The following is a 15,708-nucleotide window of genomic DNA, read 5'->3' as shown; positions in this document are numbered from 1 at the left end:
AGCCCTGCGGGAGCCCAAACAGAACCCGTGGGCACAGCGGGGGCATGGGCTGTGCTGACCCCCTCAGACCACACGCACAGCAAATGGGCTCCGTCCCACCACTCTGCGCCTTTGAACTCGCATGGCTCCGATGTAATCAGCAACCAACGGGGCGCCCATTCCTCCCTAACAGCCCTGTTTCACAAGCAGCAGCAATTTGGGTGTGCTTACTGAAACTAATGAAGGGATGAGTTCAGAAAGGAGCGGCCTTGACAGAGCACCAAAACCAACCCAGCAGCTGTTTTCCTCCTCGAGGCAGGATAAAAGCAGGAAGGGAACGTGGCTCTGTTCCCAGGCCAGCGCTGACCCCAGCATCACTTCTCCAGAAGCCACCAGGGAGCAGCTGGGGGGTGGCAGAGCCCACAGCCCAAGAAGTTTTGGCAAGTCTGGGATGAAAGCTAGAACCTATGTGAGCTGGCTTAGCTCAGTACCCCTAAATAAGGTCAGCCTGAAGAGAAGGGATGAAGTGCAGCAGTGAGCAAGCTGCAGTCACCAGCCCGAGCACAGCCAAAACAGGATCTCCCGTGAATCAGCCCCGGGTGCCTTTGTTGTAACAGCCCTAAGCACTGCCCAGACATCTCAATCCTCTGATCTCTCAGCCTTCCTCTGCTGACTCAGCCACCCCTGGAAGGCAGGCAGGAAGGGAGCAGGGTGTAACCCCCAGGAACTGCCCCATGCCTAGCTTGCCTAGCTCAGGTCATTACCTGCTTATTCCCAAGGTGAAAAATGCTTCTAGTGTTGAGTAAGAGACCCAGCAGGCAGCTCTATGCCCTTCCTGCTCTGCACTAAGCCCCCCACTGCCTCTGTGGGACAATCCACGGCAGCCTCAGGGAGAAGGGCAGCGCCCCACAGCCCATTTCTCATCAGACACAGCCCCACAGCCCATCCCCCACGTTGAATAAGCAGGTTTTTCCAAACCTCCTGCGTGACACAGCCACAGAGCAGCAGTCACACAGTCCAACCAAGCCCCAGCAGCACAGTGCCGTCACAGGGTGGGATGGAGGCTGCAGTCCACCCCCCACTGTCAGCCCAGCAAGGAGACAGGACTCAGCAATGCTGCTACATTTTTATTAAAGTAACAAAAGCATAAGGATCTGTACACTCTGAATATAAAAACACTACTGTACAATTAGTAACCATTCATTTCTTCCTCCACGCGTAGCTTACCATGTCCACCAATAAAAAAAACAGGTCCCGGTCAACAGTCCAGCCTTGTTTAAACAGTGAGAGGAACCCCCCGGCCCCCAAACACCTTTCTGGAAACACACCATTCAGGCTTGTAGGCAAGAAGGCAACAGCACAGTAATTCACAGCTTTTACAAGGAACCAGCTACAAGAGGAAGGGGTTACACCTGAATTTGGTTGGGCTTGAAGCTAACAAGACACTTGAACGTGAGGCTCCTCCACACCAGGGAGGAGGGATGGGACGTGGCTGCTTTGTGTTAGAAGCAGAGCACAGTAAGTGCAACGACAGTGCGTTCCTTTGGGGTGGGCTGTTCCTCTGAAGTTCTTTTCTGCTAAGAGGGAGGGAACAGTAACAGGGAGGCAGACATTACAGCCCAGGGAACCCCACACCCAGCCACAGGGGCCAAAGCAAACAGCATTTGTCCTGAGCGCACCGCAGATCCCACACGAGCACATTTGAAGCAAGGACTCCACAGAGCACTGATCCTTTTTCCTTTGAAAGGGGAACTTGCTTTTTGGAAATTCCCAAGTGCTCCCCTCTTGGTGATGTCACCTATTGCACCAGGGGAAAAGTCCCTGCACTTCAGCTTCTGCTTGGCGGCTGTGAGGAACTCAAGTGATGCAACTCCAGAGCCACCGCCTCATACTGCTCATGGACAAAGGAACACCACTTGACAGCCAGTAAAAATGCTGGTTTTCCAGTTCAGGAAACCATTTGAAACTGCTACAGGAATCTGTAAGTTTTCCCACATACGTAGTAGTCAAGAGCTGGGGAGCTACACTTGCTTGTTTTCATGTACTGAGAAACAAGCCAAGAACTGCAGCAGACAGGAGGCTTCCTTCCTCTCCCAGAGGTTTTGAAATATATTGCACAATTGTCTGAGAACTTGAACCCAAGGCTGGGAAAGAGCAGCTCCAGGATGTCAGTGAGCTGCTAGCTCAGGAAGGAGGAAGGTTAAAATAAAAGTGTTCCGCAAAACAGATCTGAGGAAGTTTCATTAGAACAGACCACATCAATGCCCTGAATTTCCCCATCACTTCTACTGGGATCACTGGAAGAGCACCAGCTGGTTCAGAAGAAAGGCAATGGACATCTCATGCTGGTGAAGGCTCATTCCCCAGCAGGCAGTGTGTGGGGGCAGCACTTTTGGTTCCCACCCCACCTGCAGAAGCCAGAGGGCCAAACACCTGAACACCACTCAGGCAAACCTCCCTGAACAGAAAGTACCACCGGGAGCACGAGAGGAGCTCTGCTTTGAGAGGCGAAGGGCCAGGCGTTGTGCAAAACAGGTACCAGGAAACCAGAACCAGACACTGTCCCTTCGAGGTCTCAGCTGAGACAGCCACATGCTGAGCACCCAGGAGAGGAAGAGAGGGAGGAAAAGATGTGAATATAAAAGCAACGCGGACACCAAAGCATCCAAGCACCCCAACCCCAGGCAGCCACAAGCACGGGGGAAGAATCTCCCAATACTTTTAGATTTAAAGAGAGAGGGCAAGAGGGGAACTTACACGCCAACCTCTAGGGCACAAGGCAAGTTGCTTCAGCTCTTCCAGAGAAGTGACACAGAGCAACATCAGCATTGGATTAGGCAACTTTTACACACAAGAGGGGACGCAACTGCAGGGCACAGGCTGATGTCTGAACCCCATGGAGCAGGAAGGCCTCGCAGCTCAGCGCTGGTTTCAGGGCCTGGAGCAGCCCTCCCAGCGAGCAGCAAGCTGTGGTGACAGCCAGGTGCCGGAGAGCACCAGGAACAAACAGCACTGGGTGCCACCACAGCATTTACAGTACTGGGGACCTCCACTGCGCAGGAATCCCAGCACCACCCAGCCCTTGGGATTACCAAACACCATCCCCAGAGAGATCAGACCAGCTTGGGCATGAGTTAGTGAAGGAAATGCAGTAGCTCACTCATCCCTTCCCTAACAGCGCCGCAATGCTTGGTGACACCGCAGCACTGTTGGGTACCAGGACAGAGAGGAGGTGACACTCAGGTCCTGTCACCAGCCACGCTTCCCAGCTGGCCTCCTCCCCCTCTTCCTCCATTCCAAGCTGCCCAGTGAGCGAGCCAGCTCACCAAAACTGCCATCCAACACTAATTAGGTAGATATCGGCTTCATAATAAAAACCTCAAGCTTGCAACAGCTTTAAAAAAAAGGCACCTAAACACTGCTTCTGTCTGAAGCAGTGCCTGATATTTTCATTTTGATTTTCTTGGATTTTCTTAAAAAACATAAATAGCTCTTCATTTTAAAAATAGATCCTCAGGTGAGGTATACAGTAGCCCATGTCTTGGCAGTGTAAGGACAAGAGGAGTATTTAGCTGGAGACAGTCATGATGTAGTTCTTCGAAGGGCTGGTGCGACCTATCATCATCTGGTTCTTACAGGTAAGCATCCCATAGGAGCTCACAGGCTTGGCTGCTGTCGCTTCATACAAGACACAGATAGAGCCGTCCTCACCAATGCGGTATGAGACCTCGTAGGGGTCCACCCAGAGCGTGAGCTCGCTGGGCAGGAGCTGGTAGAGCTGCGGGAGGCTGAGTCCGATCTGGCTAGCTGCCTTGCTGATAATAGGGTCCATTTTGTGATTGATCCGGATGCAGCGGTACCCAGAGCCTTTGAATGGTTTCTCGGGAAACCAATGGTGTTTGTAGTGCTCTGCAAGGGAAGCGAGAAGGGAAGCACGGTGAGCAGGCATGCAGAAGCAAGGTCTGTATCTCACTGCAGTCCCAAGGGGTCCCACATCTCAATGCAAGCAGAGGAAACCACGTCCTGCTTCAGCCGCTCTGTCACAGCAGCTCCAGAGCAGAGCACTCAGCTGCATGGCTCCACTTGCAGAACCCAGGGCAGAACACAGCTCCTCAGGTTCTGGAAAGCTCCAGTCGTGCCATGGGGGACCCCAAAGCCTCCTCACCCCAGGATTGAGGTGGTTGGTGGAGATACCGTATCACCAGCAACAAAACCCCACGGTCAGGGAGCGGCAGATGGGTCACTTGGGACACACCACTGCCCCTTATCTTGGCAGAGCAGCACACAAATGCCCTCCTTTGGGCTGATAGCACCAGGGCTACGCTGGGAGGAGAGCCTTGCACCACCCAGCACGACGGTGGATCTTCACTTGTCAGGGACGGGGCACAGAGCCCAGCTTTGGGTCTCCCCAGGCAACCCCCAGAGAGGGTGCTGAGGGCACAGAGCTCTCCACAGGGGACAGGCAGACAGCTGCCGGGCTACAGTGCCACAGAGGCACGGGCAGGTGCCCACAGGGACATACGTGGGTGCCCAACACCGAGGGGGGGGCACAGCCCGGTGGTGGAGAAGGATGTGGGCAGAAACCAGCAGGGGAACCCCGGGCCCGGGAGTGACACGGCGGCTTTTGGCTTCGATAGAAGGGGCGGAGGGCCGGATGGAGGTAGGCTCCGCTCGCTCCGGGCCGCCCCCGCAGGGACCGCAAAGTCTCAGCCCCATCCTTGGAGGTGCTCAAGGCCACGGAAGGTGTCCTGAGCAGCCTGATCTGGTGGGGGGGGGGGGGGGGGGGGGGGGAAAGGGGGCACTCAGCCCACGGCAGGGAATGGATGGGGATGGGGGGGTGGAGGGGGGCGTAAGGTCCCTTCCAACGCAACCACGCTGCGATTCCACAGTTCCACGACGGCTAAAGGCCCTCCCCGCCCCCCTCACCTGCGAGCGCCTCCCGCAACGCTCCGCTGAAGACCTGCAGCTGCTGCTCGCTGACGCAGCCCCGCGTCCGCAGCAGCCCGGAGACGAAACCGACGGCGGCGGCGATCTCGGGCAGCATGTCGGCCCGCGGGGGGGGTCCACGGCGCTGGCTCATGGCTGGTGGGGGAGGGCTGACGGTGGGTGCGTGCCTGTCTGGGTGCCCGCCCGCTCGGCTCCGCACGCCGCTGTTCGGCTCAGCTCGCAGTGCCGCCGCCCGCTCCGCACCGCCGTTAAGTACCGCCGCGCGGGGGGCGGCAGCGGCGCCTCGGAGCCCATTGGGCGCACGGAGCGGTATGCAAATAGCGGCTGAGCTCAGCGCCGTGGAAGGAGTGACGTCGGCGCGGCCGTGAGAGGGCGGTGGGGGGGAGGGATGCTTACGGGAGGGCTATTTTTGGGCTGACCCGGGAGGGGGGCGGGGGGGAGGAAGAAAAAGAAGCCAGGGCCGGGGTTCGTCGCGGTGCCGTGATCCCGAGGACGGGCTGCGTGCCAAGAGGATGGGGGGGTGGGGGGTAGTGGTCTTCTTGTCAGCTCCGGAGCTGCGGCACCTATAGGTGCTCAAGGGATGGCAGGGGGGTAAGGGGGCCCATCAGCGGGCACGACGCCCCGGGAGGGTGAAGCGAAGGCCGCTCCTCGCCGAGCTGTCGGCGGCCGGCGACGGACGGGCGCTGCGGGCTGTGCTGCCGAGGGATCGCTTCCTGGACAGCCGGGTCGGCATCGCCGCGCTCTCGGTGTCCGCGGGGCGGCACTTCTGCTGAGCTGAATCGCAGGGATCGGCCACCCCAGGCTGCCCGTGCCGGGCTCCCGCCGCCGGCCCTGGGTACGGATGCGGGGATGCTCCCTCCTCGTGGCACCGCCCCTCCCCAGCGGCCTACGGGCACGCTGCCACCGCCGCATCTCCTTCCCCAGGACACATCCGCGTCCACGTCCACGTTCCCCCATCGCCCAGCTCTGGATAAGGCCAAAGCCGTGGCGGAGATCCCTGAAGCGTGCAGGGAGGACTCGGCATCCTCTGTGCTGTCCCAAACAGGTGCGGGGGACATCGCAGCCCCACTGTTGGCTTTCTGCCCGGGGTGAGGGGTGAGGGCGGCCACCTGCAGCCAGCAGCCCGGACAGGGGAGCCGGGAGGCGGCTGCAGCGCAGGGACGTGTCACACCACCGAACGGGGAGGGCAAGCCCGGGCAAGCACGGTGCCCAGACGGGTGTCCTCGGATGCCTCTGTCCAGCCCAGCAGCAGGGGAGAGGAGCAGAGCAAGCAGCACACGGCCTTGATGTGCAGCAAGGTGCAGGCGGCACCCAAAAGCCACTACAAAACAGGGAGATGCAGCAGCCGGCCCCACTGCCAGGATGGAGGCACTCGCCCAGCTTCTGGTGAAACCGGCCCGAAGCTAAAGCAACAGTGGGAGACCAAGCTCTGTTCTTGCCTTTGCTTTGATCCAACATGAGAGAGCTGGTATCAAAACAGGATGGGTTTTCTGAATGAATATTCCTTGGCAGAGAGCTGGGATCGTTTGGAGCCATTGTCTGGCAGCCCTGGATCCCTCCCGTGGTGTGCACTGGGGAGGATCTGAAGCCGCAGTGTGATGCAAACCGCGGTGGAAAGGCATTCTATGGCCGGGGCCTCATCTGGCTCCTCCACAAGCAGTGGGTGCCGCTGCAGGCACCGAAGCAGGCCGGGAGCTCACCTGGCTGTGCCTCTGCCAGCAGGGCAGCCTGCAGCTGGGGCATGGCGGTTCCCACAGTGCCACTCCCGTCCTGGCACTGTGCTCACTCCCTGATAAGGCTCCCTGATAGGATAAGGTGCGGCTGCCACCGAGCCCTGTGGGGCCCACCTGGGCACCCTGCTTTTGGCAAGAGCCATCTGACAGCACTCCCTGCCAACAGTGGGGAGTTCAGTGTAGCGGGGGCTGTGGGGGGGCTTTCCAGCACCTCTTTGCACAGCAGGTCTCAGAAGTCCCAGCTGTTGTCCATGGCTTGAGGGTGCCGTTGGGTTTTTTAGAGGCTTTTTTACTTCCAGAGTCTGCAGTTTGTTTTATTCACACCTCTGTCTTCCTACATGCAGGCACTGTGCAGGGGATTCCACACCTTTCGAAGCACGAATCTATGGCTGTGTAGAAATGTGTAGCCCCCCCCCCCCCCCCCCAAAAAAAAAGGAGCAAGGAGACGAAAATAGCTTTTGAAATCGTGGAAGATTGTAATAGAAGATAATGCCCAAGCAGAGGTCCGTCCTGACCCTGTTTCTTGTTCTGCACAGCTCAAAAGAAACGCACTGTGGGCAGCAGCACAGAAGTAGGGTCAAGCAAGCAAGAAGAGTGAGCCAAGGGGTCCTTGGTCCTCCCCTCCCCCCTCCATCTGCTGCTCCATTCATCTGCAAAGCACAAGGAATCAGGCAAATCTCTTGCTATAAACCAGATTTGCCTTTGTAAGCTTTGAAATAAACCTAAGGATTAAAGTCTAAAGACTTTTTTTTTTTTTTTAAGTCAGCAACACACATGAAAGAGCACATGGGTCCATGTGAAACCCAGCACAGGGCACAGTGCAGGGCAGGGTTTTTGTACTGGAGCAGCAGCTGGGGGCCCTGGAGGAGGCTGCACAAACACATGGAGTGAGCCTGTCCACACAGAGCTTGATTACTTTAAACACACCTGGACTGTCAGCCAGCAAACACACTCGGAGCGCGTGGGTACAGTCATAAGCGGCATGAAATTAGGAAGTAAACAAAGCCATCCTCATAGAAGACACCTTTATACAAATGCATCAGGAAAAGCCAAAGCAAAAAACAAACCTTAACTTTTCTACCATAGTAAAAGGCAGAAGGGCTGAGCTGCGTTTGCAGCCTGCCTGAACAAGCTGGAAGAGGGGCTGTGCTGCCATCCAACAGAAGGAGCGCCTTAAGAAGTACTGGGATGGCATCACCCAGAACTGAGTCAGTAGAAGAGCACCTCTGGTCTGCCAAGAATAGCACTCATAGCAAGCACCAGTTTGTTCACCATCAGGGCTCACAGTGTTCCCGAAGTGCTGCTGAAGCCCTGACCTTGGCAAGCAAGTTCCCCTGGTCACCCCTGCTCCACAAGTGGGTGCAGTCAGCGGTGGCACCATTCTCCAAATTCAGATCCTCCATTTGTTCTTAATCACCGTGTTCATACAGGCTCCCCTCGCACTGCTCAGGGCCTTTGTCTTCCGTGTTCATACCGTCTGACACCGGCCCAGGCCCTGCAATCAGATTGTCTTCGTTAAGCCCTTCCAATAAGAGATTTCCTGTGGAGCTGAAGGATCTCTAAGCGGGTTATGCGCCCATAACTTCTGGCCCTGTTACAACAAGACTGCAGTCTTAAAGACAGGGCATAGACTTAATACACACTCTGAAATTGCTTTGAGGAGTTACAGAGTAAACAAACAATTAGAAGATAAAATTCATTTGAAAAAGAGAAGGTAGAGCTGTTTTAATGTCAGTCTGGCTAGATTTGTTTCTGCCCTGTGTCTAGCTGGAAACGTCCAAGAGCATTTTGATTTCAATTTAAAATAAAACAAACAAAATCAAACAAAACAAAACCACCAATAAACCTCTCCATAGTGATTGGCCAGACTGCATTTGTAACTGGTTTCATGGGAGTTAAAGGCTGGTAGGCCTTCAAACACTCTGGCCCCGTTTATCCAAATGAGGTTCAAAACCAGCTGAGCTGGAAAATTTACAATAAAAGGGTAATATTTGGCTTTCAATGAAGGGTTAAAATTCAGCATGGTCAGAGCAAGCTGCTCACAGGACTCGGGCTTTTCCAGAGTCAGCAACTCCAGTGTTTTATGTACACCTAAAAGGCGACTGTTCCCATGCCATGCTTCCATCTGCTGGGTTTGAAGGGGCACCCATTTACCACGTTGGGCTGAAGTTCATAAGGCGTTAGACACAGAACCCAGCTTTTGAGCATCACCAGAGTCAGCTGCCAGTCAGACAGCCACGGTGTGAATCCGCAGCCCCTGTTATCAGCAGTGAAATAGTTACACACAGAATTCACATCCAAATCCGCCTGATTAGATGTGTCCCACAGACTGCTAAATTAGCTGTCACTTCTCCCATTTGGGTCCCTCCCAATTACCCCAACACTGGAGATAGACTGTAGGTTATCTGTGTGGATGCAGGAAGGCTTTCTTTACATTAAAAAAGTTAAAAGCTTCCAGAAGCAGTTCTGAGCTGTAGAAACGACCGATGTGCCGGCCTGGCTCAAATCTCATTGTCTGGCTCTGCCAGAGACATCATGATGGTGCTGCCAGCAGCCACCTGGTTGCTAACAGGGGTTAAGAATGATCAGTTGGAATTTAAGGGGAAAAAAGCCAAGGGGTAAGCAGGGCGAGTGTGTTTAATCATAGCTGTAATTGGTAACCTGGGTCTGACCCCAGAAACAGGCCTAGCAGGCAGGGTAAACAATAAAGCAAGAGTCTTAAGCCCAACCCACACTTAGAGCTAATAAGTCCTTTCAAAACACACAGTTGTGAAATATGGCTGTGACTGAACCGTGTGAAACACAGTCGAGAGCGGGGAAGAAGCTGGGCAGAAAACAAAGGCTTTTTAACATGTTAGCTACTGAGATTAGCCCTCATTCTGCAGCACTTATGGATTCCTGGCAGTGTGAACCAGAGCCAGAACGTGCCCTAGTCAGGCCGTGCTCCTGGGAGCTCAGCACCCTGCACACCTCCATGTGCACCTTGCACCTTGCTGAATGGCTGCTGGCAGCTCCTTGTCCCAGTTTGTGCTGCCCATCACCTGGCTCCTTCCCACAGTGCCTGTGCAGCTACAGCAGTGGGTGGGCGGGTGGGTGGATGGATGGATGGATGGATGGATGGATGGATGGATGGATGGATGGATAGATGGAAATACTTTGGGCTGTTCCATCAGGCAGTTCCACCTGCAGGCTATCAGGACACTAAATATCCCCCTCTGCCTCATCCACAGAGGGTATGGAGCGAGGGCTGGATGTTCTCCAGCATTTTGGGAGCACAGCCCAGGGCTCCAGCAGCTGCCTGCCGTGTCCCCAGGAGATGCCTTTCACCCAACAACCTCCATCTGAGCCTCTTTCCTTACAGCAGGCCGTATTTCCTCATGGAAAACAGCCTGTCTGTCCCACTGCAAATGTCACATCTGTTCAGAAGTATTTTAGGAAGCAAACATTGCTATACTCAAGGGAGCCACAAGCAAAGTAATTGCTTTTTCTTCTAATTTCTTAGGACTTCGGGCCTGGTTTCCAATGGTGCTGAGCACTCACTGGCTCCAGGTGCCCTCAGCAGTCTGCGGGGGTTCTCCTCAGCCTTCCCAGCTTCTTGCTGAACCCATGTTGACAAGCATCTTCTGTAATACATTTGCTCAAAGCAAAGTATAATCAGCTGGAGAAGAAGCTTCAGACAATGGTTTCTTCTGAAGCTGATGCGATGGGGAAGGTGTGTAGGTGACCTCGTGCTGATTTCATAGCTGTTTCCTGTTCTTTGCACTTGGTTATTGTTTCTTTCCACATCCTCTGTGCAGGATGCCACCACCTCCACCTACATCTGTTCCGGTTCAACAAAGCTTGAGGGGGTAAAAAGGGCAGATCCAGAGAAAGTCGCCAGCTGTAAAGCCTGGAATGGGCTTGTTGGTTCATGAGATAGAACGAGTCCAGAGCCCTGGCTCGTGCTCTGAAATGGAGCAAGGATCAGTGGGACTCTGGCAGATGCATGTCCTGTTCCACCCCTCTGCCCCCAGCAGCCCTTGGCGCTGACATCTTCCCCCAGCCCCCGCCTGCAGCACAGCAACGTAAACACACAGCTGTGTGCAGAGGCAAAGTGCCCCTTGGCCGATCTCCACTATTGCAGCATCCTGGGGTGTGGCTGCTCTAGAAAGTCCCCAGGCACGGACTAGCTCCAGTCAAAACATGATTTCCCTCCCCATAGCTGGGTATAGGTAAACACAGAACAACTGGTGGCGAACCCACCAACACTGTGGGACAGGGATCCAAAGCTTCCCCAGCGCCACAAAGACACATGGACAACCACACGAGGATCTCACTATGTATGAGGGCAGGAAACTGAGCCTGCAGGGTGCTGGGTTTTGTTCCAAGCTGCAGAGCAGAGGTGTGACATGGGACCCATCCTCCCCACTGCTACAGCATGACAGGGGTCCTCTGTTCCCCCCTCCACATTCCCAAGCAAGCCTCCCCCCTAGGGCCTATTGCACATCATTCCTTTGAGGGGAGGCTGCAGGGCTATATATAGTGCTTTCACACTTCACTGCAATGCAGCCACACTACGAAAAAGGGATTTTTCTTTTCTTAGAAATGAGAAGTTAAGAAAAACCCTCTGGCTGAAAACCACAAGACAGGATTTTTTTTCAGCAGAGAGAATGTGGCTCATCTGCCAAACTCCAGCTCAGCCATGGAGCAATGCTGTGACGGAGCTGCCAGAGCAGCACATTGCCTAAATCTGCATTTATTGCTTATATATCATTAATGCAGGACAACATGTCTTGCAGCACCATAGCAACCCCAATCATCAGCAACGAAATAAGGGCAAGAGCACCAAAGGCACTGTTGCTGTAGCAGTTGGTAAGTGAATGTACTGACCCTGTTCAGAACCACCTGACATCTTGGTACCAAGTGGGAAGTCTCTTTTGGACCTTAAGGTGGGTTTTGGAAGCCCAGGGACAGCAGCTGATTTACCCACAGTGTCAAAGAGAAGAGGAGATGGTTACAGATTAAAGTGATGTCCATTGTGGCACCAGAGACCTGAGGGTCTCCACTATGCAGAATCCTTTGCCCAAGGGTTTTATAGGACATATAGTGTCAAACAGAAAATGAGATCTTTCTGAGATCAGTGCTTTCCCACAAGGCTGAAGAGATTGAGCCCATCTCACACAGACTTCAAAGCGTTAGAGTAGCTGGTGCTGCTAACAGGAGAAAGTAAGTAGCTATACAACTTCCAGATTGTGGCCTACACCAACACTGGTACAAGCTACACTCAATCTCATTTATGGCTAACTCCAGAACCTCACTGCCATCACAAGCTATGGATCTGACTTCCCTTTTATCCCTCTCTACCAGTCCTCTTATTGATTCCCAGCTCAACCCCACAGCATGGATTATGCAAGGCATAATCAATAGCTGCTCTATGGACAAAGCTCTGTTCAGTGCATCCCTCTCCTTGTGGCCTCCACCTACACAGAATGAAACCCACAGGGGACTTTTGTCTTACAGCTAGGGAGAGCAGCAGTGTGCAGATGGTCCGGGCTCCAGAGTGAAGAGAGAAGGGACACTGGGAGAAGGTCCTTGGGGTTCTTCTCAGGCTACACCCACAAATATGAAAGAAGTCAGTACTTCTCAGAGCCCAGCCAACCTCCCAACCCCTGCAAACATCAATTAGTGCACAAAGGCAGCCCAGATAAAGTGGAGCAACACCCTACAGAGTTTAGATCTGGGTGGTGCCCTTTCCCAAAAGGCAGCCTGATCCTCACTAGGAGAGCTACCTCCTGAATAGCAGGTGGACTCTGCAGGACTGCTGTAGGCTGTTCCCAAGGATTCCTGGCCCTCCCTGGCAAAGCCAGTTCATTGTTTTTTAGTGAGTGCTGCACCTGGGCGGGGGGGGCAGGCATGCGGTGTACCATATGCATCCAGCCCCTCATATTTTCCCAATCTCCCCACAGCCACAATCCCACAAGCAAGCAGCACACTGTGTTGGCCCCTGGCTCTCTCTCAGCAGCACACGGCTCATTTTTGTAGCTGATGCCAACAGACAGCCAAGCACGAGGCAAAGGCAGAGCTACTGTCTTCCCAGGGTGGTGCTTGGAAGGAAGGAGAACGCAGCAAGTATTCATTGGGAGCCAGTGTTGAGGTGATACTGTTCTCTTATCAGCAATATCTGACCTTCCTCACTATGATACTGCTGAAAAACTGGCTGAAAAACAGACCTTTGCTTCTTCCCAAATCCTATTGACCCCAGTCAACGCCCCTCACTTCAGCTTGCTGACTGCATTCACTTCTTTAATGCTGCCCTGAAGACTTCAGCAGAGGAAGCAAACGCGGTTTTCTTCATTATACCTTCTGTTGAAGTCCCACCGAGAGTTTTGTTAGTTAAGAAGGTCAGGGAGATGGGAATCGGACAGACACGTGGCTGGGGAGCTGGAATTCACCCCGCACTGCCAGGATGTGTGCAGCCAGGGAGGGAGGGAGTAGGCGAGTTTAGGGGTCATTTAACCCCCCCGCCTCAACCCCCCCCCCCAAAAAAAAGGGGTTTAGGCATGTCTTTGGATTGCACATAGAGTTCATCTGGATTTGGATTCCAAGTTTCAGGTTAGAATCACATCTATTACTCACAGAAGTAGCACATAAACTCTCTCTCTTCATATTTCTGCATATCAAAAACAACCAAGGCTTTAGCACAGTCTCTAGGGGCATTTTTTCCCCACTTGTATTTAAAAGCATTAAAGCAGACATGATTTTATCAGTGTACATTTGAGGAGAGGAGGTGGGGTCTGGATTCCTGAGCCATTTTCAGGTCACCTTGGTGCCTGGCCAAGGCCCTGCCCTGTTGCTCAATTTCTGCTCAGGACTTTGGTTTCACTCTGTGAAAACTCAGGAGCTTTGCACAGAAGCTAGGTTTGGAATGAAACTGGTACATTTGAACCTGCTTAAGCTAAACATAACACCAGTGTCCTGGAAAAGGCCTCTGTGAGGCTACCTCCAAGATATGCAAGGATGAAATGGTCAAAGACTTGGCCTCAAGGAGTCTTTTAGAGCTAGGGCAGCAGTGCAGAAGATCCTGAGAGACCAGCGACCTGGCCCAGGTTTCAGTGCTGCCCATGCTGACCAGCATTCCCAGAGCTCCTTGAAGCAATTGACCTCCACATGCATCACACCATAATTAATGCTTTTGGGTGCCCTGTTATACCCCAGCCCCACCCACCTGTAATGGCAGGGACGGTCCCACTCCCACCCCAGACAGCTATGTTCCTGTCTCCCACTGGGAGGTCAGCAAAGCTATCTGGGATGTTGCAGCACTTCTGGAATTTGAATGGGCACCATAAACCAAACAGGGTGTCTATGCCAAGAGCGACAACTGGAAATCCAATGCATGGGCGCTGTTCCCCATTACAGGTAGCAGAGGAAAAAGCCATACAAGGGAAATGGTGATGGGTTCTGCCACAGCGCCTGAGAGGCTGGAGAGTGGTGTGAGTGGTGTCACAGAGGGAATTCAGATAATTGGCTGTGAGAAAAACAGCACACAGCTCCTTTGCTGGCACACCTCCCCTGTTGGGCACAGCAATCTCACGGAACACCTTCCTTCAGAACAGCACTCTCCAACGAGGTTCAGGCAGCAGGGCTCTGCAGCCACATTCCTTAGGAAACAAAAGAAGGTTTGGAAAAACAATAAACCATTTTCTCCTCCCTGTACTGAGCCTTGGCTGAGGCCATGCTGAGTGAATTATACATGGAGCTCAGTCAGGAAGCCTCCCTCCCAGCTGGGAATGTGCAATCCAATCTGCCCACAGCCAAGACATCAGCACAGACCAGGGCCGGGGGACGGGAGGCCCTGCTGCCTCCCTTACAGCTCCTCAATTCAGCAGCCCACCCTACCTTCCTGAGGTACGCCAAGGCCTGCAAGACTGAAGGGCTACACACATTCCCAGTCTCACCAGAGCCCAGAACTGGACACAGTAGTCTAAATGTGGCCTCACCAGGGCAGAGTAGAGGGAGAGGATCACCTCCCTCAGCCTGCTGGCCATGCTCTTTTGAATGCACCCCAGGATACCGGTGGCCTTCTTGGCCACAAGGACACACTACTGGCTCATGGCCAACATGTTGTCCTCCAGAACACCCAGAGCTCCTCTCCAGTGGGTCATCCCCTAACCTGTACTGATGCATGCAATTATTCCTCCCCAGGTACAAGACTCTACACTTGCTCTTGTTAAACCTCACCAGGTTCCTCTCTGCCCAGCTCTCCAGTCTGTCCAGGTCTTGTTGAATGGTAGCACAACCTTCAGGTATGTCAGCCAATCCTCCCAGCTTTGTATCATCAGCAAACTTGCTGAGGGTGGACTCTGTCCCTTCATCCAGGTTGCTGATAAAGACACTGAGCAAGTCCAGACTGAGCACCGACCCCTAGGGAACACCACTTCAACCAGACCCTGCATCACTTATGACAACCCTCTGAGCTCTGACAGTCAGTCAGTTCTCAGTCCACCTCACCATCTACTCATCTATCCCACATTTTATAAGTTTCATAGCAAGGGTGTTGTGGGAGACAATAGCAAACACCTTGCTGAAGTCAAGGTACACAACATCCACTGCTCTCCTCCCATCTACCCAGCCAGGGATGATATCAAAGAAGGCTATCAGATTAGTCAAGCATGATTCCCCATGGTGAATCCATGTTGACTACTCCTGATAACCTTCTTCCCTTCCAATTGCTTGGAGATGGTGTCCAGAACAGGTTGCTCCATCACATTTTAAAGTTGATCCTGCTGCTGGGACACACCTGCTGTGTATTTGCAACAGCAACTCGAATTTTCTTAGTATGTACCTCAGTTTCCTGATGCACATGGAGACTCGCATCCCATTATAAAAGCACATGGAGACTTCTGAACCTGAAAAGATGTGCATTCGAGGAGCTGGGAATGTCGCTACGTGACCATCCCCTACAATGAAGAGGATGATTGCTGAGATCTCCTCACAGAAAACACTGTCCAGAGCAAGAAGGGAGAGAAAAGTCACTTTGCAGTTTTCCAGTAGCAACAAGCCCTATGAACAC

General features: G+C 53.5%; 1 protein-coding gene and 1 long non-coding RNA gene across 4 annotated transcripts; one reads left to right on the top strand and one right to left on the bottom strand.

Annotated features, from left to right (window-relative positions):
- Positions 1-1,093: 1,093 nt before the first annotated feature.
- Positions 1,094-5,153, bottom strand: BTG2 (BTG anti-proliferation factor 2). The gene is made up of 2 exons (XM_418053.8): positions 4,906-5,153; positions 1,094-3,888 (listed from the first exon to the last, which is right to left on the bottom strand). The coding sequence occupies exons 1-2, from the start codon at positions 5,057-5,059 to the stop codon at positions 3,548-3,550; spliced, it is 495 nt and encodes a 164-aa protein (XP_418053.3). The 5' UTR covers positions 5,060-5,153; the 3' UTR covers positions 1,094-3,547.
- Positions 5,154-5,252: 99 nt separating this feature from the next.
- Positions 5,253-7,416, top strand: LOC107055171. 3 transcript variants are annotated; one of them, XR_001470182.4, is made up of 3 exons: positions 5,253-5,761; positions 5,851-5,971; positions 7,196-7,416. It is a non-coding gene; the product is annotated as an uncharacterized LOC107055171 (long non-coding RNA). The 3 variants fall into 3 exon arrangements; XR_006932150.1 differs by having other exon boundaries at positions 5,253-5,971; XR_006932151.1 differs by having other exon boundaries at positions 5,253-5,971; positions 7,004-7,416.
- Positions 7,417-15,708: the final 8,292 nt, after the last annotated feature.

Source organism: Gallus gallus, chromosome 26 (genome assembly GCF_016699485.2).
Source record: "Gallus gallus isolate bGalGal1 chromosome 26, bGalGal1.mat.broiler.GRCg7b, whole genome shotgun sequence".
NCBI classification, from domain to species: domain Eukaryota; kingdom Metazoa; phylum Chordata; class Aves; order Galliformes; family Phasianidae; genus Gallus; species Gallus gallus.
Note: the sequence above shows the minus strand (reverse complement) of the source record. Positions and strands in the feature narration are given on the sequence as shown.

Coding starts and splice junctions, on each gene's coding strand:
- BTG2 (XM_418053.8), bottom strand. CDS start 5,059: ATGAGCCAGCGCCGTGGACCCCCCCCGCGGGCCGACATGCTGCCCGAG. Junction 3,889..4,905: donor GTTGCGGGAGGCGCTCGCAG/GTGAGGGGGGCG, acceptor CTTCCCTTGCAG/AGCACTACAAACACCATTGG.